The sequence below is a fragment of the Canis lupus genome, chromosome 1, assembly GCF_003254725.2.
Source record: "Canis lupus dingo isolate Sandy chromosome 1, ASM325472v2, whole genome shotgun sequence".
Taxonomy (NCBI): Eukaryota; Metazoa; Chordata; class Mammalia; order Carnivora; family Canidae; genus Canis; species Canis lupus.
The window spans coordinates 62,329,291-62,355,076 of NC_064243.1; the positions used below are offsets into that span (position 1 = coordinate 62,329,291).

At 33.7% G+C, this 25,786-nt stretch overlaps 1 protein-coding gene across 3 annotated transcripts in view; it reads left to right on the forward strand.

The window, feature by feature from the left end:
- Nucleotides 1-24,700, forward strand: part of CLVS2 (clavesin 2) — an 89,544-nt gene extending 64,844 nt beyond the window's left edge. For all 3 annotated transcript variants that reach the window (XM_025422919.3, XM_035705835.2, XM_025422921.3), the window contains one exon: nt 892-24,700. In XM_025422919.3, coding sequence (XP_025278704.1) covers nt 892-979 — 88 coding nt within the window. In that variant the 3' untranslated portion in view covers nt 980-24,700. The remainder of the gene's footprint in view (nt 1-891) is intronic.
- The last annotated feature ends 1,086 nt before the right edge of the window (nt 24,701-25,786 follow it).

Sequence of the window (25,786 nt, forward strand, 5' to 3'; positions counted from 1 at the left end):
GTAAGGAGTTCAGATACTTGCTCTCCTAATCAGAAAGTGCCCCTGCCTAGACAAGAGAGGTTTTGTTTTTTTGTTTTTTTGTTTGTTTTGCTTTTTAAAAAAATCTTAAGTCGGTTCACAAAACTTTCCAGAGTAAGACTGATTTTATTTGGATGTTCTAGTGGGGAATCTGACAAAGTCTCACATTAAAATTTTTTTCTAATGGGGTCATTAGAAATAAAAAATGATGGTCAAAAAATGCACATTCATGTTGAATTTGTTTCACAGACCTCCTTTTCTTTAAAGACTTATTTATTTGAGAGAGATAGAGGTTGCAAGAGAACTGGGGGAGGGGTGGAAGGAGAGGAGGAGAGAGAGAATCTCAAGCAGGCTCCACCCCCAGATTGGACCCCAATGCAGAGCTCAATCTCACCACCCTGAGATCATGACCTGAGCTGAAATCAAGAAGAGTCCTGGCTTAACTGAGTCACGTGGGCACCCCTCATAATGCTCTTTAGGAGAGGAATCAAGGTTCTTATTGTTTCTATTTCATTTCTCATAACAGTAGTTTCACTGTAATAATTTCCTACTTGGAAATGTTCTATTATCACAGATCTGTCCTATTCTATAAATTCTCTGTGAAGAGGAGAATGTAAGCCTATTATGGTACATTCAGAAGCCTTTGCTGTTCATTATTCTATTTAGAATTCAGAGGGGATTTTTTTTCTTCCTCTGATGCAAAACCCAACGTAAGTATGCCCCACTCTAATTTTTCAGCATTCTCAGTTCATAAATTCCTTGATAAAGGGAAGATAATCCACATCTCTGAGACAGGTAATAATGGAGAAAAGACAGGGAAGGGAATGTGATTATTTGATAATTACTCACTGACATTGGCCTTATCATTTCCAGATCCCAATCGGTAGTGGATCCTACAGTATTAAAACGCATGGATAAAAATGAAGAAGAAAACATGCAACCTTTGCTCTCTCTGGACTGATAACTTCTCTGCACTCCCCATGGATTAGAAATGGAAGGTACTTGTTTTCAGCAACAGGGACAGCACTGTGGAGGAATGACCAGCTGGAAACTTATTTATTCATGTTAATGTAGCATAATATAAAATAAGACATTGGGCTTTCCCATTCGCTTGAACCATGGGTGCCCTGGTCTGGAGTTAAAGAAAAAAAAAGTCAATAATTTATTCTGTAAGTGCCAAGTTCTTTGTAAATATAATGTAATCTTCACATCAAGTTTGTAAACTTTGGTAGTAACTGAAATTGGAAAAGATTGGCTCATGAGTCCATGCCAGTGGTATGAACTATAACAAAAAAACAGAAAAGACACGTACTCAATGGAAGCTAATTAAATGTAGCCCTGTTTCCTATGAAGCCATATTTCAGCTATCATAGTGATTGTTTCAATGTTTTTCTCTGAAACTGTCATATTCCAATGTACTTTTAATGGACACAGGTGACTAGATGATTCTAGGAAATTAGGATGATAAATGTAAATCCTGTCTAGCGATTTTCATTTCACAGAAAATGTGTCCTAGTGATTATCACTGGCCTTGAATTTTGGAGAAAAGGAATGGCAGAGGAGCTGAAAAACTAAACACTTGAACTCTTCTATGTTGTTTAATTCCTGGAGTCTTGTGAAGAGATATTTCCCCAGATTAAGATGTGGAATTCTGAAAGAGAGTGGATTTTTTTTTAAACTGCTGTGTTCACAGTATGTCTTTCATTTGAGACCCCATTGTATCCTTGTCTGATGTACTTAAGAACATTTCCCCCCTAAAATCCTTTGACCAAGAGAAAGAGAACTCATATGTGAATAGTGTTCTGACAACTAATATTGGACATAAAAGTTGCCATGTGTAAGGGGCTAATTTCTAATTCTTGTGCTCTGGTTGGAAATATATATACATACATATATGTATATATATATACACACACACATATATACATATATATGTATATATATTCACATGCACATATATATATTTTTATTGAGCTCTAATAAATCCTTGATGTGACAGGCTTATAAAATAAATCATACATATTCAATGATCTTACAGATGTTTAAATAATTACATGAGATGCTAACTCTGGAAAACTATTTCCACTAAAGTTAATGAAAATGAAGTATAGTGAAATAGACTTTCAGTGAACCTATTTTAAGGGAATTCTAATTTAACTTGTAATGAAATCTTGAATTTGTGCCATTTTAGTGAATAAATTTTTCCTTCAGAAAACAACAGGTCTCAACATAATGTAGGTAGTATCAGGTGACCAAGAATAATATAATTTCTCTCAAATTCAAGTTAATTATCCTAATGAACCTATAAGTACAGATTTTCTTTCCAGAAAAGATTGAAAGAACATATTGTATCCATAAGACATAATGCATCTGAGGGCATCTGAGACAGCATATTATAGCTTAAATCTAGATGTGGAATCCTTATGTTATTTAGTTTTTATTTCATAAAAATCCTGCAATTATAACACATTTTAAAAATATTACTTTAAATTTCAAATTCCAGTGTGAAAAAGCAAGATTTTTACCACCTTTTCAGAGTGGTAATTTTTGAGATTGAAAATTTACCACTAAAATATTCTTTTGAAAGAAAAATATCTCAAGGAGCTCTTGGAAACCGATAGAAATAAATGTAACAGCCTTTATATACTTTTTAGCCAAAAGCTTCAAAAATTCCAGTTATAATTCTATACCAAAAATCTTAAAATCAAGATCAGTACGCCAATCTGCATAAGTATCGCAAATGGACTGTTCGGTGTTTGTAAAAATGCATAAATATGCATAAATAATATGATTGAAATCTACCTTGAAAATGCCAACCTCAAGTTAAGTCTGGAAGAATAACAACTGTCAGGTCCTCTGCTCTACCCATAAATATTATCGAGATTGGAGTGAATTGGGGATAAAAAGCCACGGCAACTCTTATCTCTGTAAGGACCCTAACCACAGGATTCTTATATTTTTGCCCAGCTGATATACATTTTATAGTCTTGGACTTTATATACAATAGAAGAAAGTGTTCAGCAATACAATGCATTAGTATAAACTAGAAACAAGGTGCAGGATGATGGTCAACTTTTCATTCTCCCATGTTTCTCTTGATACACACTGTTTATTGCCAATTTTTAGACCAGCTTCAGATGTCAAGCAGCAGAGCCAGCTTCTTTTCTCTCTCGTAAGGCTAGTGTCATATCTAAAAATAACCAGAAAGGCATATTGTATGAATAACTATTCAATTATAAGTATGATTCCCACTATCTCCCTTACCCAACATTTGGAGACTTTGCATCCTGTGGCTGTGCGTCTGCTCCTCTTCAAACGAGCAGTTGAGAGTTGGCTGCATTGTGTAAAATATTTTTAAACGAATGAACAAATTACGACGATGATGCCTTTTGAAATTGCTTTATCGAGTTCAATCTGTGAGTAAACTCATTGGCCAGAAATGTTTTTGGAGCTGCTTAGTCAAGGGATATTTGGTCAACTTTATAGATTTTCCCTTCCGTCTCAGCTAATTAGCACCATTTAGGGATTTCCCCCCCTAATTTAATTTCCTGTGTTCTGTAGTTATGTCTATTGTCATGTAACTTAGTAAATAAGCACTCCTGTATGTCAGTTTAATTGTGATGGAGTCCTCTTTCTCTCTCTGTCTCATGCGCACGCATGCGCACACACACAGCTGTTGGCCATAACGAACATGCCTATTTTGAGATCTACATTTTCCATTTGTAGCTGTCTTGTCACTGAAAATATGTAGACATCAAAGAATTACCACATTTGATTTGGAACAAGCTAGTAGTCGCTGCTTCTCTCACCCTGCCTGTTTTGCCAGCTCCTTCTTACATCCTTTCTTACTTCCATTGTTTCAGGGGCAGCTGCTTCCAAAGCTGGCGTAAAAATAAATACCTTTACTCTTATTGTCAGTGATATTTGCCTGATATCTTCAAAGGAAGAGATTGTTGTGAAAATACACTCTAAGAAATGTGAAGAAGTGCCTCTTTAAAAATGAGATAAAGCAGTGATACCAGAATGTGGATTCTATTGGTAGTCTCTTCTGGAAAATAAATCCATGCATCTAAATCAAAAGGGTGAAATATGAGTACCATTCGAAGAAGGATCATTGAGGCCTTGCCTGGAACATTCTCCTACGGTATTAAGTCTTTATCGTGTCAGTTCAATACCGTAACTGGAGCACGTTATTTACAAATCTGGCATTAGGCTAAAACAATACATGAGTCTTTACAAGGAAGTGTTTAAAGTGGGCATGCATGATTTCTTTTATTTCAAGGATAGTTTGCATAGTGTAGGCAGATATTCCTTAAGTCTTTTCACAGAAAATGCTGGTCCACTTTACAGGCCTGAAAAATTCATACATTCATAAGCAGGAAAGCCAAGCAGCTAGGTTCTCTTTCATATTGTTAACTAGGTCACATTGTTAAATTAAACATTTGAAGTTTCTGGAATATTCCTGAGGGAGCAGAGGTCCCTCTGATGCATCAAGAAAATGGAGCATTGTTTTAGACCTTGGGGAACATGTTTATTACTCACAAATAGAAGCTCTTAGAGCCATGGCAGTGTATCTTCAGAAATCGACTTCCTTTCCTTCTACAAACAACCTGAAGGTTTATGGATATGCCTGTGGTCCTTTAGAGGGATTATATCAAGAAAACTTACTGAGAGGCTATGTACTCTTCTGTTGTTTTATCTAAATGTCTAGCTGGTCTGGTTAGTTAAAATCTTTTTAAATTATTTTGTGTGTATTTATTAATGATTACTTGAAAAGTTGCCATCAGCCATGAGGACATTTTAGAATGATTTTCCACACACAAAGTAAAAGGAGCAGAGCTCTGGCATGGTATTTGAACTTTCAGATGTAGTATCCACATTTTTTATATCAATAAGCTCATAGGCATATATTCCACTTAAATATGCTATGTAGATATATGGCCTAAGAAATAGTGGTGCATTTTAAGTTTATGAGGCCATTAGATCATGTAAGAATCAGCAAGTTGTATGAAATATATTGGCATGAAAGTGGATTGGCTAAATTACCAGGCTGCATAATTATCTTCCCTAGTGAAAAGAATTTGTTTTCTTTGTTTTAGTTGGAACAAAACTGATTTTCAATAAGCACTACTTAGTATTTGAAAGGTGACAAATAAGTAAGAATACAAAAGGAGGCATGACTTTGAAACATTAATATCATGATCATAATGGCTTAGAGAACATAATTTTTCATAAATTCAAGTTTTGATTTGGTAAACATCCATACATTAACCCACACATGGAGATACTGTTATGAAGTCTATTTTGTGATGAGTGTGGGATTTTACTCCTTTGGATTGTGGGGAAAAAAAAAAACATTTAAGAGCAATTCTGTGGATTGAAATAGCCAAATTGTACTATTTTTCAAAGATGGAGGGTGCAAGTGATACTGCTGAAATTAAAACAAAAAAAAAATAAGCATAGATTTAGATGCAATGAATGCATTTTTATAGTAGATAGTGGACATTGTTACAATGAAGAAGGTGGTTGGTCAGTATTGGACTTAGTTTCAAGTTTCAATACAAATATTTGTGTCCTTAATGATGTTAATGCATTTATTCTGTCAAAATTATTTTTGTGGTGAATGAGAGGGACCTAGATGAAAATCAAAATAAATGTTAATGGAACTTTTAAGAGTGAAAAAATCCTTAACAATTTTAAAAAATTGCAATGGGCTATAATTGGTTTACATATAACAGAGATTCAAAGCATTGTCCAGTTTTCAGTTTTCAGACTTATTTAAAAGATAAATAAAATTCCAAAACCAAGTAGTTTTTGTTTTCAAAACTATGAAAAAAAAACAAGATGTCTAAGAGGTACTTCTACAAGTCCTTGATAAGAATACTAAGAACACTTGTTTACTATTTGAGGGAGCTCTTTATTCCAATACAGTATTATAACTGGTATGATATAATTTTTGAATAAATATACATTTCTGCTTTAAAAAAAGCATTCATTTTGTATTTGGTGAACGTTGAATTTGGTAGTATTGAATCTGTTGCACCTGTAAAATGCAAATTTCTAAAATGTCATCTAAAAATGGACAATATTTTTTAAAGAAATTTTAGTTAGCTATTTTGGTTAGAATATCTGAGATTTTCTGACACGTCTGTTTGGAGCTTAGCAATTCACTTAATCAAAATGTCATTTTTAGTATTCTATCACTTTTAGACAAGATTTCAAAGGATGGTCTTAATGAAGAAGTAAATCAACTTTTAAGTTCCTTATGGCAATGGGAAGGATCAGTAAATAAAATTTCATTTTTTATGTAAAGTTATCACATATGAAACATAAATTCAAAATTATAAAGAAACATTGATTTAAATCAATTCTATTGGGCAGCCCCGGTGGCTCAGCGGTTTAGCGCCACCTTCAGCCCAGGGAGTGATCCTGGAGACCCAGAATCGAGTCCCACATCGGGCTCCCTGCATGGAGCCTGCTCCTCCTTCTGCCTATGTCTCTGCCTCTCTCTCTCTCTCTCTGTCTCTCATGAATAAATAAATAAAATCTTTATTAAAAAATAAATCAATCTATTAAAAATACTCCAGTATTTTGAAAACATACTTTCAAAATATTTTTTTTATTTACTTTCAAAATATTAAGTGAAATTAAAGTATTTAGCCTGACTTGAAAAAAAAAATGCTTAACAAATTACGCATTTGTATCTGTGAAATTCCTTCATTCCTGTAGATGAAAAGTCATCTAATGAAGGAAAAGAGACATTTATCTAGAACCTTCTTTGGTAGACTTTACAACTTTCTCTGGCTCAACTGCAGATGATTTCGCACAGCAAAGACATCAGCAACCCCCGTCTCTGAATTCACTTCTCTCAGAAAATAAAAATGACTATGCTCTCTTCTCCCTCCTGCCTTTTTTTTTTCTAACTGGATTCATAAAAGTATCAGACAGAAACCATAAACACTCGGCTTCCTTTTGAGAAAAAATGTGACATTATACACATATAAATACAATTCACTGGTTGCATAGGATTAAATATTTGTGTCTTGATTTATAAATTTTTACCTAAAAGTTTCTCAAAAATCTATAAGATTTTAGTGCTAGAAAATTCTGAAATGTTTTTTGGATCTACCATTTATGGAGAAGACCAGTAATATCCATCCCTTCCTTTAGATGTATGAAATGAAACATCTCATATTTAACATTTACAAAGAAACAAACTTCTCTTCTTTCCCCCTGAACTTGTTTCTCCTTTAACTCTCCCATCTCCCTAAGTGTTGCCTTAATCTTCTGGGTTCCAGAGCTCAAAACTTTCCAATCATCCTCTTTCCACCCCCCTCTCTCAAAACTACATAAAAAATCAGCGAGCTCTTACTGTGGGCTCTTCTCCAAAATGTAATATCCATACTCTGACCACTTCTCTAACCATGACATCACTACCTGGTTTCAAAACTTCAACATTTTCCACCTGGAATATTTTAATAATCTGAAAATGAATCTCTTTGCATCTGCCCTTTTGCCCTAAAGTGGATTTATAATAAGAATGAGCTCAGATCATTTTACTCTTCTCAAAACCTGCAAGAATAAAAAACCAATGTCCTTATAATGGAGAATGAGGAGGTTTGATAGAAAGTCTGTAAGCACCAGCAGAGCAGAATGGCATATTTTCTGATTGGTTTGGACTTTTTGGGTGTAAAATGCAAAAGTAATTGTTAAATAGTTTAGTCTCTTGCTTCTAAAGTTCTACGTAATATACCCTCTTACCCCTGACCTTGGCTTTTCTTAGAGATTTCTTAGGAATATTTCTCCTACTCATTATTCTCTTGCCAAATTTCCATCCTTGCTGTGCCAAGAGTTTGCCAAACATTCTTCCAGCTGAAAACCTTTGCATTTTTGTTCATTCTGTCTCATTCTACACCTCCCTCCCCCATATCCACATAGTTTTCCCCCCTCATTTCCTTCATCTTTATTCAAATGTCACCTTCTTAGAAAGACCTCTCTGAATTTTTCTATTTAAAATTACATGGTTCTTTATACTTCCCTTCTCTGGCCTATTTCTTCCCCATAACTTTTATCACCTTCTAACACACCAGATAGCTTATTTATTTTGTTTATTTTACTTTTTCCTAATAGAATACTAACTCCACACAAGCAGGGAGTTTGTCTGTCTTATTTACTGTTGCATTACTGGTGCCTTAACAGTGCCTGGAATTTAGTAGCAAATCCAAAAAGATTGCATGAAGATCTATAATTTGTTTCAGCATGGTATGTTATGTAGTAGCCAGTAGTATGCATTTAAGGATAGTTTTTTTTCCCCTAATAAGAAACATCTTTTTCCTTATTCATTTCAAAGAGGGAATTTTTCCCTCTCTGATGATGGTGGAAACATGAACCAATAATTATATCCCCATGCTTCCTCAAATCTGGTCTCTACCCTAGAGCTTTAGTTTTATATTAGTGTTTGAGCTCTGTCTTTGGAAGTTACTCTAAGTTTATTGGCCCCTTTATCTATAATATGCATGGCTTACACTCACTTTTGGAGAGGCTACAAAGACAAAAAGTCATTTTGAGCTCAAAACCATAGTAATTGTTCTTCATTGATTAGCCTTGTTCATACCGATTTAAAATTTGCAGGAAGTTGAAAAACCGTAACTCCTCCAATACTGGAAGGCAGAGTCAGAGAAAATGCCAAGATAGTTACTTTTGCTGGAAAGGATAAAGAAAAGAAGAGGAGGGGGGTAAGAAATTGTGATCACTCCTTCTCTGAAATCGTTATAACAGAAATGAAGTTCTTTGGTTCTTCTGGTGATATTAGAAATACATATTACAACAATGTAGTCTGGAAACACTTTAACAGAAGTCATATCAGTTGTGTTTTATATTTGATATCTTTCTAAATTTTTTACTTTGGAGGCTGATAGTTCTGGTACCACATGACAGGAACCGCTCGTGTTTACATGTTCTAATTAGCTTTCTCCCTTCTCTGCATTTTGATAACAACTATCATTTTCTGAACCTAAAGTCATATTTGTCATCCATGACTATCCCCATACTCCCCCCCGCTTCAATTTGGGCTGACTTCACCATAATTTTAGTAGCCAAATACCTTAGATATTGGTTCTTGGTGTGATGTGTTGCTGATTTTTATCCTTTGCAGTTTATCGTCTCATTCTTACCAAACCTATGTTATTCTTTTCCCTTCACGACCCCATGTCCCTTTCCCTACGTTGGAATCATTCAAGCTTCCAGCCTTACCATCTCCTACTATGTCTTCTACTAAGAAGACACTGAAAATAAGTGTGATGTTGAAGGTGAAGTTGAAGAAGGAACTATAACCTGAAGAATAAGACTAGATGTTGAAAATGTTTTCAGAAGGCAATCAGTCTTTCAGTGGCTTTAAAATGGGGGACTGTGTAGCCTATGTAGATTATGTTTCTTGCCAATTACATAAATATATAGCAGTTAGGGGTTAATGGGTAATTTGGAAAACCTTCTATAGAGAAGAGATTAAATGGCCTGTGCTTGGGGAAAAAGAATTTTCTTACTTTTTTGATCTTTAACCATGTGGAGGGCATTTGCCTCTGTGACCTCCTTTTTTGCCAGTCTTCAAGAATGTGTTTAGCATCACTTCAGAAATAAAGGGTTCAATTTCAAGCATACACAGTGCATGTCATCTTCTACCAAATTTTTTTTAATGCATTATTTTTATGATTGAATCCTAGGAATATATTCATTGGTAAATTTTATTAATTCTATCTACTTCTACATGGATTTAGAAATTTTGTAGGTCCTCTATTATATTCTTAAAACCATAGTATTAATGTTTCACTTCTTGTTGAGGTTATTTCTGTCCCTTTTGATCTCTGAGGATGAACGGGCTTCTGTTAAATAAAATGTCACTAAATGAAATTTTGGATTCAGAAATGTGAATGTGAATATATCTTTCAATCTTTTTATCATAAACTAAATTCCTGTAAATTTAGAAGATATAATAAATAGCTATGAATAAATTTGTCATTAAAATATGGAGACATGACATTGGTGTTAGTATTTGGGAGTATATAATGCTTTCAAATGGATTGTAAATGTGTGGGCATGTTATAATGTTATTTTGATTTATTCTTGATTCAATCTAATATATTTGATAAAATTGGTATAATTCCAAATCATTATAAAGGCACTTCTTATGCCTTCTAGAATAACAGGATAGAGAGACAAGCCAGGGTCTGTTATAGTCTACCCCATTAAGCCATGGAGTGAATGATGATTTCAGTTTATTTCAATATTAACAAATATTTATTGAGCACTTCCTCCACCCCAGTAACTGTTCCAAGTTCCAGGGATATGGCAGTAAAACAAAGCCCCTGCTCTTCCACATTCTAGTGGGGAAGACATACAAACAGCAGATAAGCAAGTTATATACGGTCACTTGGTGTTTTAAGTGTGATGAAGGCTTATCTAGTTTAATTTGTGTGACCTCTGGCACTCTCTCTCCTCATCTGTAAAATGGGCCAATAATTGTATCAACAGTGTGAACTAATTTTTGATACCTGGCCCCTTCCTTTTCATGGAAAAATGTAGCATCATCTTCTCATATCCATGCTGTGTTGAGGGTGACTATTAGGGTTTTTTGATTCCTTCTTTTCCACTTAGGCTGGAGGTAGTTACTAGGGCTGTTGACACTCAGGGGTAATGCAGCTCACAATCTGCTTTTTGAGGTGGTCCAAAGGTCCTGCACAATTTTCAATTTTGTCCCTTTTGAGGCAGATTCTTTACTACTCTAACTCATTATAACTGAAAAACAAACACATCAGAAAAGAAGGCAAAGAGAAACCAAAGATAAATTCAGATAGACTGTATGATTTAATCTTTCCGTTTCATCTATGATTTTCCCTTATCCACAGAGAACCACAAACCCATTGTTTTCTGGAACAAATTTGGGTATATTCTATGTACCACAGTTAAAGGAAGCTCTGACCATTGTACTTCCAGAGGTGCTAATTTAGATAGTATTAAAAAGATTATTTCCTCCTGATATGTGAAACTTAATGAGAAGTTTTGCTTTTTATAGCAAAGTCATATTATAAAATACCTAATGAAACTCATCATGGGAAAGTTTCAAAATATGGGTAGAGTAAAAGACACCATTAATACTCATTATAACTCATCTAGGAGGAGCCATGAGTAAATAAAAGTTTCTCTTAAGAAATATAGAAAAAAAAAAGAACAGCAAATAACTTCCATCTTAAGGAAACGTGGAGCTTCTCTATTTCTGTTCACATAGAAAATCAGGAAAATGTCTATGTTAGGGCAGGCTAGATGGCATGTTAATCAAAACCGGAGTTATTTCACATACAGTCTTTTATAAAGAGGTATTTAAGGACATCAACAACTGACTCATTACATTTATGAAGGAAAAACATAATTTATTATGGTCATAATAAAACATGTAGATTCTAGAAACAGGAAGGTAGAGACACCCTTCAGATTGTCTACTTTTGTGAACTTGTTTGTTTACGGAGTCTCTATACACTTATTTCCCTTATTGATTATATATGGAGGATTTTAGTTGGTCTCAGAAAAAAAATAGCGATTTTTACACAACTTATTTACTAAAGGGTAATTGAAAACATTTTCCTGGAACAAGGAATTTTGAACCTTATTTTATCACAATTGCTCTTTTGTCATTTAATGAGCATTATAGGCATGTTTTAACAAACTTTTCTCAAGAGTAGTAAAACAAACTATATACTTCAAAATTTAAACAAAAATCTAAAAATATGTGACTATACATATTTTTAACTTGGAATAATGATGAGAATATTTACTAATTGTAAACATATTTGATTAATGGAAACTGACAGATTATTATTAACACTTGAATTAAAAAACACACACACACACAAAACAAAAGAAGTTTTATTATTATCCTTCAGGTATGGCCCCCTCATCTGAACCAAAAACTACCTCTGTTCTTACATCCCTGAGAATAACGGATGCCACTACTGGAAGATCCTAGAGATTAAATAATCTAAATTGCTCTTGTTATTAGTATATAAATGGAGACCCATAAATGGTCTATCTTGCTAGATGTCATACAATAAATTTAAGGTAGAATTGGTTCTACCAATATCAGTCCAGTGATATTGTTGTTGCTTTTAATAACTTTCCCCTTGTTCTCCTAACCCTTTTTCTATTTAACTCGGTTCTACCTGCATATGAACCTGTTTCTTTTGCACCATACTATTTACCGTGCTTGGAATTCTCCACCAGTATTATGTTAAGTAAACATCTACTCATTCAAAGAGGGCAATGCTCAGGGATTTTCAAATTAGAGACAGACTGTACATATCCACTATTCCCAAACTTTCAGGATCTTTGCAATCAATAGCTTCAGGCTAAGCCCAGTTCTACAGGAAGATGAAACTTTATCAGGCCTATCTCTAAATAGTCATTTCATGAAGCCAGCGATCATGGTTAGAAGCATGTGTTCCGGGGATCCCTGGGTGGCTCAGCAGTTTGGCGCCTGCCTTTGGCCCAGGGTGTGATGCTGGAGTCCCGGGATCGAGTCCCGCGTTGGGCTCCCTGCATAGAGCCTGCTTCTCCCTCTGCCTGTGTCTCTGCCCCTCTCTTTCTCTATGTCTATAATGAATAAATGAAATATATAAAAAAAAAAAAAAAAAAGAAGCATGTGTTCCTTGATTTCAAGAAGAAAATGGGATGTGGAGCATCTCAACACAATTACTCCACTTAGCTCTTGACCATCTTCTCTACATTTGTCAGTGAGTTAAGGCAAGTAGGACAGGATGTTACTACCGTGATAGCTGCCAAACCACTGTGAAGATATATAGGAAAGCTGTGCTACTTTTTGGGAGAGCTTCCCATGAGTCCATTCAGGTGTTTCCCCTACTGCACATTTATGATGTGCAGTTCTCATAGAGCTTACTACAGGAATTTTGTGGACTGGAGTATTTAACAGATTGGATTTTCTGAAATCTTTAAAAAACATAGAGTTATGGATCTTAATAAATTGGCTAATCTAAGCATAAACATTTAAGTCAGTTCACTAAAAGGGAATAAAAAGGCTCTGCATTTTACTTGAGATTATTTCAGCATTTCCTGTTGTTGAGTTTGGAAAAGGGTGGTTTGGAATTACTTGGCCACTATTATTTTATGTGACTTTTTCACTGCTTTTTTATGGCTTTTAAAATAATGTGTGAAGACATTGTATTAGACACACACTGAAAATATAAATGATACACAGAGTCATGCTCTCTTAAAATAATGAATTTTAAAAAGATGTAGTATTTTAAGTTGAGAATGATCTATTTAAGATATGATTTCTCTTTGGGAAAATAAGTTATGATTAAAAACAGCATAGCTCCATACATCATATCATACGTTACAATAAATTTCAAATATATTAGTAATTTCAAATTTAAAAAAGGGAACCACAGAAGTGTTGGTAGAAAGCATGAAAGAATGCCTTGATAATCTTGAAATAGTCTTTTATACTATGATTCAAATTCCAGAAAGTTTTAAAAAGAAGGATACATTTGACTAAATTAAAAAAATGAAATTAAAAAATTTTGCACGGAAAAAAATCATAAGCAAAGCCGAAAGGCAAATGAGAAACTGGGAGGACTTTCAACTTACAGACATAGAGTCAAGTTTTCTAATATAGTAAGAGGTTTCTAGAAATTGATGATAAAAAGGAAACCCAATAGAAAAATGGGTAGTTGATATGATCAGATGGGTCACAGGAAAGGAAATATAGTATCTTTAAAAATATGAAAAAAACAAAAACAAAAACAAAACAAAACAAAACAAAAATATATGAAAAAAAAATGCCATACCATACTCAAAATGAGAGAAATAGAAATTCAAACGATGGAGTAGTTTGATAACATACTCTTTCTCAAGGCAGCTATGAGGAGATAAGCCCTTCTTATATTACTTTTAGGAAGGATGACAATTTGGCAATATATATCAAAATTACAAATGGTACTAAACTCCAGCTACTCTTTTGGGGATTTATCCTTCAGACATACTTGCACACATGAGAAATATTTCATAAGATATATTCGAATATGCTTCCAAAGATATCTATAGGATAATTGTTTGCAGGAACAAAAATTTGGGAAGAAAAATCTTAAAAATATATGATATATCCATGGAAAAGATACTATGTAGATCTAATATAATCTGCTTAAATAAACAAGAACACTATACAAATCTAAAAAAAAATGAGTAAATGCTTTATGTGCTGGAATAGATTTCTAAATATATTGTTGAGAAAAACAGCAAGGGACAGAATATTGCACAGAATATGTTATGGTTAATGTAAAAAAGTGGAGTGGGAAATAAAATATTCATATTTGCCTATATGTTATGAAAATGCAGAAGAATATAAGGGATTAATAACATTTGTTGTTTGGAAATTGGGTGGATTAAGACAAGGGTGAGAAGGAAATTTTTATTTTTCACCTTTCTACATTTCTTTTTATTGTTGAACTTTGTGAATGTATTATTTATTGAAAAATCAAATTTAAAAAGCTTAAGATTTTTTATTGTCTCAAAGCATTTTGACATTGCTAATAGTTACAATGTTTGTAGTACAGAATAAAATAGAATAGTATAGAATAGTACAGAATAAAGGAAGGAGCACCCATGTGCTGACCTCTCAGCCTAAGATATAGATCATTTCCAATAGTTGAAATCCTCCTTTATGTCTCTACATGACGTCCTTTGATTACTGCTTAAGGGTAACTATCTTAATTTATGTTGACAGTTAATTTTACTTTCTCTATAGTTTACCACTTATGTGTATATCTCTAAAAAACATAGTTTTGCAAATAATTCATGTAAGATTGGGTTATCTCTTAATTTGAATGTCTGACAGAATTTAGTTAAAATGATTTGTGACTGGTAGTTTCCTTATGTAGATATTTAAACTTTTAATCCTATATCCTCAATGACTTTAGGACTTGAAGTTTCCATTTATAGTTGAGTCTGTTTCAGTTACTGTTTTTCTTTTTCTAGGAATTTGACCATTTTCAATGAAGTTTTCAAGTTGATTTGCATAAGTTTTATAATAATCTCTACTTTTTAACATACATATGCTGTGTTTGTATTCATCTTCCCTTTCTACTCCTCAGACTATTCATATATGTCTTTATTAGTACTGTCATAAACCTTTTTTATATAACTTTATAAGTTATGAAGTTCACTTGAAACTCTATTGTACCTTTGCTTCCTATTTCATTAATTTCACTATTTTTTTTTTGCCTGGTTCTTTGTGTTAAATTTTGTGAATCTTGTCTTTTTAATATAAATTTCTAATTTGGGTTTAAACTATTAATCTTTCCTATTTTCTAATAAAAATTGTTAAAGCTATGGATTTTTCTATAGGAAATGATTTTTTCCTCTTTTCTTTTTTCCAAAATATTTTACATGTTTGCCTTTCACATTTAATTCTTGACCTCAGTGGAATTGATGTTTCCATGTAGTGAATGATGGAGATCGAATATTGCTCTCCTCCATCAGGTGTCTAACAGTCTTAGGTAGTCCTAGCTCCATTCACTGCTCTGTGTTTCAAATGCTCCAGCCTTAAGCATTTATATTTCTTGTACCTTCAGTAACTATTCAAACCAAAACTTTTGGTAAAATAGGATTTGTAAAAGGTCCCAGGTCAATGGCTACCATCAATCTTTGAAAGATTTTTTTTTATTTTTAAGTAATCTCTGTCATCAATCTTTGATATCCTTCTTTAGATTCTCACACCTGGCTTATATTTATCATCTGAGGATTTCCCTTACTTTATTGCCAGTTTAGCATTATTTAAATAGCCTTTAAAAAATATAGCATTTCTACTTGTTTTGTAGTGGGAGGAATTGCCAGAGTATATACATATCAATAGTGCAAAAAGTCTTTTAAATTGATTGCCATTTTAATAACTTTGAACTCTAGCAGAATAGATCATTGGAATAAAAGCCTAATTTAGTTTTTTAAGAAAGGTACATTGTAGGAACTTTGCTATTCCCTTTGTGATACATTTTTTTTTCTCACTAACACTTCTGACATGTGCTTCAATGCAATGTGTTCCAATACTGCAAATTAAAGGAAAGGAAACAAAATACTATGGCATAGGAAACTAAATATCTACTGATCTAATAATAAATATTCTAGACATTATTGATGCACATTAATTAAGGTATTCCATATTGGTTGGAAGTGACAGTAAGTTTCCTTGTAATAACAATTGCTTTGTCATTTATTTTCCTCTTGCAGATAATTTATGTATAAGCCTAGGCAAAAAAGCTCTCAGATTTTACTCTTCCATAATGTGAGGCAGGATTTTCTGAGGTCTTGGATACACAGAAAGTGTACAACAAGTACTCATTTCCCTTGGATACCTTCTCTTTAAATAATCATATAGCAGAGATGATATCCTTCCAGGATTATAGGAGGAAATGTTATGGTAACCAAGATATGCAAGTGAGATTCTTTCTATCTCTAAATTTTTTAGCTTTCATAAACCTCCAAGTTGTCTTTAAAACAGTTTTTAACAAAGTCATTTTATACCTTTCGGAATGGGTGGTCCAGAATCAAAGTCTGTTTCTTTTAAGATTCATCATTTGTGAACCAACATAAAACCCGAAGTTTCTGAAGTTACTCAGAACCTAAGGTGACTTTAAATAGCTCCCTATGATTATTTTGATAAACAGGTTCAAAATGAGTATTAATAATATGTATGGATTAGAACAACGTATACATTTTTAGAAATTGGGAACAAAGAAAAATAACCATGTAAGCCATGATACTCTAGAGTAGTTGTTGGCTGTGATCTCTCAGGTCAGACTCTTATTTAAGTCCTTTGTATTAGTTTACTAAGGCTGCCTTAACAAAGTGCCATAGATTGGGTAGCTTAAAAGCACATTTGTTTTCTTACCATTCTGGAGGCAGAAGTCCAAGATCAAGATGTTGGCGTGTTTTGTTTCTTTATGGGGCTTCTCTCCTTGACTTGCAGATGGCTGCCTTCTTGCTGTGTCCTTACATGGTCTTTCCTCTGTGGACAAATAGCCTTGGTGTTTCTCCATGTCCCAATTTCCTTCTTTTATAAAACAGGAGTCAGACTGGATTAGAACCCACCCTGAAAGCCTTATTTTTCACTTTATTACCACTTTAAAGGCACTATCTCCAAATGCAGTCACATTCTTTGGTACTGGGGGTTAGGGTATTCAATATAAGAATTCAATATAAGAATTTGGAAAAGGGGGGACATAATCTTATACTATAACATCTTTGCTTATCATCAGGATAATTAGACATCAGGATAATTTTTTAAAATCTTCTTTGTACTTATTAAGATTGTTGTGACTATTAAAAAATAAGAAACATGTAAAACACTTAGGATAGAGCCTGGTAAATAACAAATGTTAGTTATTAGTGTTAATTATTATATGATGGAAACTTTCTATTTTTACATTTAGGTAAAACATTATAAAATATGAAGTGTTCTGAAGGTGTCATTTAAATATAGTGGGTTTCTAGTGTCTCTGTATTCTATTTTTTGATTGATATTATGGTTAGTTGTTTTATCCATTATCGAAAATGGAATATTGAAGACACCAATGCTTATTGTTGAATTCTCTATTACTTCCTTTAATTCTGTCAGTATTTACTTCATGTATTTTGGCACTCTACTCTTAGATACCTAAAGGTTTATAATTGGCATGTCTTCTTGAAGGACTGACCCTTTTATCACTGTAAACTGATCTTAGTATAAAGAAGAACATCTATAATAGGAAGTCATAAACTCAGTGCCTCTTTTGCTCCAGATACTTTTTTTTATTTTTTATATTTCTATGTGTAGTAGCACTTTTCCAGGCCACTAGTCCCCATTTGAAGAAAGAGGAAACTATTACAGTGCTTTTGGTCAATGTTTCCTGCCTTATAGACCAACCATCCTTATGTGCTCTTACCACTAAGCAACTCATGCCCTGACAACAGGGAGTACAACTTACCAAGGGTGAATAGGGAGTTGAGAAATAGCAACAGTGTCATGAAACTGAACTAGAAGCCAGAGAACACCAATGCTATTCTGTTTGAGATGAGTACTGTTAAGCAATGTTGAAAATTCTGACAAAGTCTCAAAGTACTGATGAATGTTAAATAATATCGGTTAATCTGTTTACTATCAGTATTTTTTTTAAGTTTTTATTTAAAGTCCATTTAGTTAACATACAGTGTAATATTAATTTGGGTATATAATATAGTGATTCAAAACTTCCGTACATCTCGTGGTGCTCATCACAAGTGCCCTCCTTAATACCCATCATCTATTTAACCCATCTCCCAACTCATTTCCCTTCTGGTAACCATCAGTTTGTTCTTTACAGTTAAGACTCTGTTTTTTGGCCTCTCTCTTCTTTTTACCCTTTGCTCATTGGTTATTTCTTAAATTCCATATGTGAGTAAAACCATATGGTATTTCTCTTTCTCTGACTTATTTCACTTGGCATAATATGTCTAGCTCTATCCATTTTGTTGCAAATGCAAGATTTCATTCTTTCTTATGGCTGAGTAATATTCCATTGAATCACATACCACCTCTTCTTTGTCCATTCATCAATTGATGGATACTGGGCAGTTTCCATAATTTGGCTATTATAGATAATGCTGCTATAAACATCAGAGTGCATGTATCCCCTTGAACCAGTACTTTTTTCCCTTTGGGTAAATACCTAGTAGTGCAATTGCTGGATTGTAGTTCTATTTTTAACTTTTTGATGAGCCTCCATACTGTTTTCCAGAGTGGCAGCACCAGTTTGGATTCCCACCCAACAGTGCAAAAGGGTTCCCCTTTCTTCACATTCTTGCCAACATTTCTTGTTTCTTATGTTGTTGATTTTAGCCACTCTGACAGGTGTGAGATGATATCTCATTGTAGTTTTGATTTGCATTTCCCTGATGACAAGTGATATTGAGTATGTTTTCATGTGTCTGTTGGCCATCTGTATACTGTCTTTGGAAAAAAAATGTCTATTCATGTTTTCTGCCCATTTTTAAGTGGATTATTTATTCTTTGGTGTTGTTTTACAAATTCTTTATATATTTTGAATATTAATCCTTTATCAGATATGTCATTTGCAAATATCTTCTACCATTCCATAAGTTGCCTTTTAGTTCTGTTGATTGTTTCCTTCACCATGCAGAAGATTTTTGTTTTGTGTAGTCCCAATAGTTTACATTCTGCTTTCAACATTATCAGCAATACAGAAAATGAAATTAGACTAAAGAGACAGAATATTACTTTACCTTAGCTATTATTTAACACATAGCTTATTCTACTTTTTAAATGTCCCTAATAAACATGGAAGAAAAGAATATATTATGTGCCAAGTAGTTTTTTAGCAGAGAGAAGGTATTTTTAACTCATGCTTCACTTTGATGAAAATTAAGATTTTTATGAAGATGAATTCAGAGTAGTAAGGGGAAGGAGCAGGATTCTAAAACATGGTTATCTAGTGCTGAAGATATTTCTACTACAATTTTCTGCTACATAAAAATATCTTGAAATTATCAGAAATTAATCAAGATATTCTGCTTTTTAAATAATTCTAATTAATAGAAATTTTGTAACATAACGTGGTATAATGTGCAGCTTATCATGCATGTCATATATAACATGTATTGTATAATCCAGACAACTAGATGAATTGTTTAATTGCTGTTGAAATTAATTTTTGTCATTTTATAGTAATAAAAAAACCTCATCTCTGTTACATTTATTTAATGCAATGTGGTTTTCAAGATTGGCATATTTGCAAAATGTGTCAATAAAAAGAAAACATAAGATATAGAGAATATCTTATAAAACAATATTATCTACGTATATTGAAGTACTTTCCGTGCAATGTAAGTGACTCATGATATAAAAGACCTGGAGGGCAAATGTCACTATTTCTGTCAAAGACAAAAACTAAGGGAAAGATATAAGTTGAAAATAAGAATGGACATTCTCAAAAAGGAGATTCATATTGGAAACACATTATCTAAAGCTACTTGGAAATGATCATCAGAAGTGGCTTCTAATGTTCCTGACAACTGAGAAAAAATATGGCATGTATTACATGTGTTAGAACTTTTTAAAGACTTATTTTTAATCAAAAGCATTTTATAAAAAAAGGAAAATGTGAGAAACCTACTCTCTGATGACTTACACTTCATGAATGTTTGCTTAAGATACATTATGATCTCCATTGAGTGGAAAATGAGGACACTGGAAGGGTCTCTTGCTCTCTTCTTTCACAGGACAGGTTTGTTGATGAACATGAGAAGCACTTATATGCTCTTATCTTTTTTAAATTTTGGAATATCTGTTATATTCACTTTATTAGTCTGATCCTACCATAAACTCCTTAAAATGACATAGAAAAAAAAAAAAGATGTTCAACAGATTTCTGGGAATACTAACAATCGAAGCAGATTTTCACTTTGTTAATTATATTAACCAAATGGCATCTACCAGTCTCCCAAAAGGAAACAAGAACAGGAGTTTTGAAAAGAAAAAGCAGCAAAAATAAGTAAAATAAATTTTGGTTGATTTTTAAGTTTTTTCCTGAATGGTCTCTTTCTGGAATGAGAAGTAAGAAATTACATAGACTGAATCCTTTGATTCTGAGTATAACTAGGTAAGTGATACTAGGAGCAGATGACCTGGGAAAGTGCTTAGAGAGACGGTCTGTATGGGACACCACAACATTACTGACATAAATTGGAAAAATTTAAATTGTCCCTGCTCCCAGTTTCAAGTAGTGGAGATAAGGAACATTTCTTGCTACATAATATGTCAGTTGGGATTTATTTATTTTATTTTGCAATTTGCATGACAGCAAAAATTTGGCAGCCAGGGACAGCCAGCTGAAATTCTGAAAATAAATAATTCATGATGCTGTACTGTTTATGGAAAATTAATCTGAATTTTAAACCCTTTGCTATACCTCCCAAGTGATATCTGAATAGAAAAAATGTATAAAAATGCTGAAAAGAAAATGGAAACTATAGAACAGTTATTTAATTTTTAAGAATATAAATCCTGCTTTGTCCAATTAAAGTAAATCACGAAGTAAATCTATTTTATATATATATATATATATATACAATATTTATAAATAGAAAAGAAGAACTTCAACTTAGAGAAACAAAATAGTTAGAATGATCACAATATTTTTAAAATCCTTTTAAATGGATAATTGAGCAAATAAGAAAACAAGGGAAATATTCAAGATAAGAAAGTAAAAGTATTGAAGCTCCAGAATCATACTGGGTGGTGGGTTTGTGGAATGAGGGAGGAGTTAGAAGTGGATGGAGGAGATTGCTATTCTATTTCCATCAGTTTTAAAGGTTGAATGAGGGTTTGGATCCAAGAAAGAGATGGTAAATTAGAAATAAGATCCTACACTCAACTAGGCCCCCCAAAAGGATATGCCTTCATGAAAAAGAATAGAATAGCTACTTCACTAGGGAAATTTACCCTCATAAGGAAACTTATAAGTAAGTATTACTTATAGTATTTATACTATAATAACTTATAAGTATTACTCTCATTAATAATGAGAAAAACAACAGTCTATTCATATGAAGCAAAAGTATAAAAATATACCTGAGGTTGGAAATCACCAAATTTACCAGGTAGAAAGTGTCTCTGCTGAAAATTCATAACTGTGTGGAATTAAGGTTCCAATTTAAGCTACATGAGTGGTCTAGAAAACCATAATCAGAAATAACATTAAAAAAAAAAAAAGTCTTAGGTGGTGGTACTTCTGGAATGCCTGGAAAAAGAAAAGCACCAACCACTCTGGAGGGACATACCAAACTTATGTTTCCCAGGACTTCCATACAAAGGGATCTTGCAAAAAAGTTCATAATGCACAATCTAAAATCCATGAGGAACCAAATTTACCATGAGCAAAATCATAAGATACAATAAATAGTAATAAGGATATCACTTCCCTTAAAATTTCAGACATTAGAACTATCAGATAAAAATTATAAATATGCATCCTACCGTATTTATTTAATATTTAGTATTCTTAGTGGATTCACACACCTTTTTTTTTTTTAATTCAATGGATTAAGAATTTAAGTGTGAAAATAAACCTTTAAAATTTTAGAAGGAAAATATAGCTGAATATCTTGATGCAAGGGTTAGGAAGGATTTCTTATGCTTCGCCACCACCACCACCAAAAAATTTTAAAGAAAGTCATATATTTGATTATATTAAAATTAAAATTCTCTATATAGCAAAAGATAAACTTATTTATTTATTTATTTATTTATTTTAAGATAAACTTATTTAATCATAAACCACAAATATATTTATTTATGATGAGATAGAGACTAGCAAAACCTATTTGCAATGAATATATCCAAGAAAGGATTTGAATTTTTTTTTTTAATTTATTTATGATAGTCACACAGAGAGAGAGAGAGAGACAGAGACACAGGCAGAGAGAGAAGCAGGCTCCATGCACCAGGAGCCTGATGTGGGATTTGATCCCGGGTCTCCAGGATCGCGCCCTGGGCCAAAGGCAGGTGCCAAACCGCTGCGCCACCCAGGGATCCCCAACAAAGGATTTGAATCTAGAATAAACTCCTGAAAATCAATAAGAAAAGGCAGAGAATGCCACTGAAAAATGAGCAAAGGATTTAAGAGAAAAGAAAGAAACTTTGGAACCTAGAATCTTGGGGAAATTTTTCCTCCTTTACAGTTTCTAGAGAAAGTTTTGAACAGGCACATAAGATTTGATACAAAAATTTTCCTTCAAATGTTATTTGTAAAAACCAACAAATTGAAAACAATGTAAATGTCCATCAAGAGAAGAATAAACAGTTCCATTGTGCTATATTCTACTATTCTACACTGGAGTGCGATAAGACAATTAAAATAGCTGCAGCTACATATATAAAAGGAATTTGGACATTGACACCTATATTCTGAGGCCATTTATATGAAATTTAATAATGAGAAAAACAAGTCTATTTATATGAAGCAAAAGAATAAAAATATCATACTGAGGTAAAAACCACCAAATTCAAAATAATGATTATTACTTCTAAGAAGAAAAGAAGGGAATATGATCAAGTAGGGATTCACAGGGGCTTCAAATATATCTGTAATATATTTCTTTTAAAGGAAATTATCTTAAAGTATCTTCTAAGCTTTAAGTTGGATGAGTGCCTAAGTTCCATTTTATTATTCTTTACATTTCCTGTATGTTTGAAATATTATTTCAGTAAAAGAAAGAGAGATTTTTTTTTTATCCAATTCACTAAATAAATGTTGGTTTTATAATTAACTGATGTGTTGCCGTGTTTCCCAGGCCCTGTGTAATTCAATTGCATTAGGCCCAGGTCTACCCTTAGGATGAACGTCATACTTCTTGGAAGCGACCTACAGAATGATGTCCTGCTATTTTGGTGTTTGACTAGACAAGGTCAGGGAGGTTGATCTTTTTCAAATGAATAATCTGCAAGGTTGTTAAGGATTGAAACGTATTCCTCCAGATTTCTTCTATTGAAGTCTTAACCCCTGTTATAACTGTATTTGGAGATATGGCCTTTTAAGAAGTGATTAAGGGTAATAGATGATATTGTAAATACGGGCCTTGTTAGGACCGGTGTCTTTATAAGAAAAGAGCACCAAAGAAGAGGCCATGTGAGGACAGAGCAAGAAGGAGGCTGTTTGCAAGTCAACGAGAGAGGCCTTAGGCAAAACCAAACCCAGCAGCACCCTGGTCTTTGACATCCAGCCTCCAGAACTGTGAGAAAATTAATTTTTGTTGCTTAAGTCATATAGTCTGTAGTATTTTGTTATGGCAGCCTTAGCAACCTAAGGTTGCTATTGAAACACAAGAATAAGTGAGATTGTAAGTCCAGAAATCAATTGAAGACCAGAGGAAGAAAAATTAACCTAAGAAACTGAAAAAGCCCGAAGAATAGCAAGGGGCAAAGTTGTTAGCAGTATTGGATTGGCTAAGACAGATCGGAAGAGACGTTCAGTGAGCCATGGCCTTACTCAAACATCACGTGATTGCTAGCATGGGTGAAAACCCAGGTTAAATCCCATCTACAGGTAGAAATAGATTTTGTTTCAGCTATTGTGTGAATAGGGGCTTTGACTTTTGCACTGTATTTGTACTATTGTTTTGGGTTTTTTTTGTATTATTGTTAACATAATGTCCTATGAATTTTGGCATATTAGCAAATCCTCTGTGGTTTGTGCTCAATGACTTAATTTGAAGCCCGTTCACATTTTTAAAAACCACAAACAAAAACAAAAGACAAACAAATAAACAAAAGCAAACACCACACCCAGGTTTTAGGTAGACAATGGGTCAAGTTAACGCCAAAGAAGTTAGTGTTTGAGTTTTAAAATAATATCTGTATTTTTCATTTACTGCCTCTTCTTGGACATGAATCGTTTCTTGTCTCTATTCCTTTGGATGAGTGGATTGTACTGAGGTGAAAGGGAAGGTAAGATATAAAGGGTTGTGCTGTGGAGAGTTAAGCCAGAGGAATGACTAAATAAAAGGAAAGAAATGATGTTAGCCACACTGGATTTGTATGGAAACAATGTATGGAATATCCTTAATAATATTATTACTTTTTGAACTCTCATCCTGTGCCTGGTTCTTTGTTTTGCCTCTTATATACTGGATTCCACTTAAGCCTTAAAACTACTCCTAGACTCTGAGAATAGACAAAATTCTCCAATGAGGGAAACTGATTTTGTGACATCAATTTATGTGCCCAAAGACCCTTCCCTGATAAGGGTAAGTTCTCTCTGATACATAAACCTAGGTCTTTAATCACCACAAAACACTGTTTTGCACAGAGCAGATACCCCTCTTAAGGGATTACAACATGAAGTTTTATATTCTGAATCTCTTGCGCACTGTCAGCAGTCAGTAGAGAACGAAGCTGGGACTGGCTCTGTTTTGCCCTGCATCACTGCAGCACACTCTGTACTCCAACTTACATTTGCTGATGACTCAGAGTGGCTGACATCTCCATAACACATCAATTAGAGCAGAGCAGCAGGCCTCTCACCAGCTGAGGCTGGCCCTCAAGGTAGTGTACACCAATCAGACCTATCCTCTGGGAACTCCAGAATCAGATTTGGGAAGTCTGGAAGGAGGCCAGACTTTCTGTTCAATAGGAGTGGGCTGAGATTCAGATGTAAATAGAAGAGAAAGTCTGCTGGAGCAGTGGAAAATAACTATGTGGCCCTGGATTGCCAATTTAGCATAAATGCTGCAATGATTCATCTCTGAGTTGATAAACATGTTTTCCAAAGTGAGAGGCAGACAGACAGGATGCAGTTCCCTGCTCCAAGGGCTTCATTACTGAAAGGTTTGCAAAGAGAAGCCACCCTGCCCACGCCTCCACCGTGCTGGAAATAGATTGGTGCTCGGGGCACAGTTTTTCTTTTCAATGAAACACAGACAAGAGGAACTCTAGCAGGTTATTTCTCACAGATGGAGGTTGGTCCTTAGACTTTCTTTTCTTGTAGTTCATATAGTGACCCAGCTCCAGCGTCATAATTAGGACCTGCACTGAAGACAGGCATTCAGGAATTGTTCATTTGACAACTCACTGGCATGATAGTCAATGTATGCTCAATTTCTTTTTTCTTAAAGATTTTATTTATTCATGAGACACACACACACACACAGAAGCAGAGACACAAGCAGAGGGAGAAGC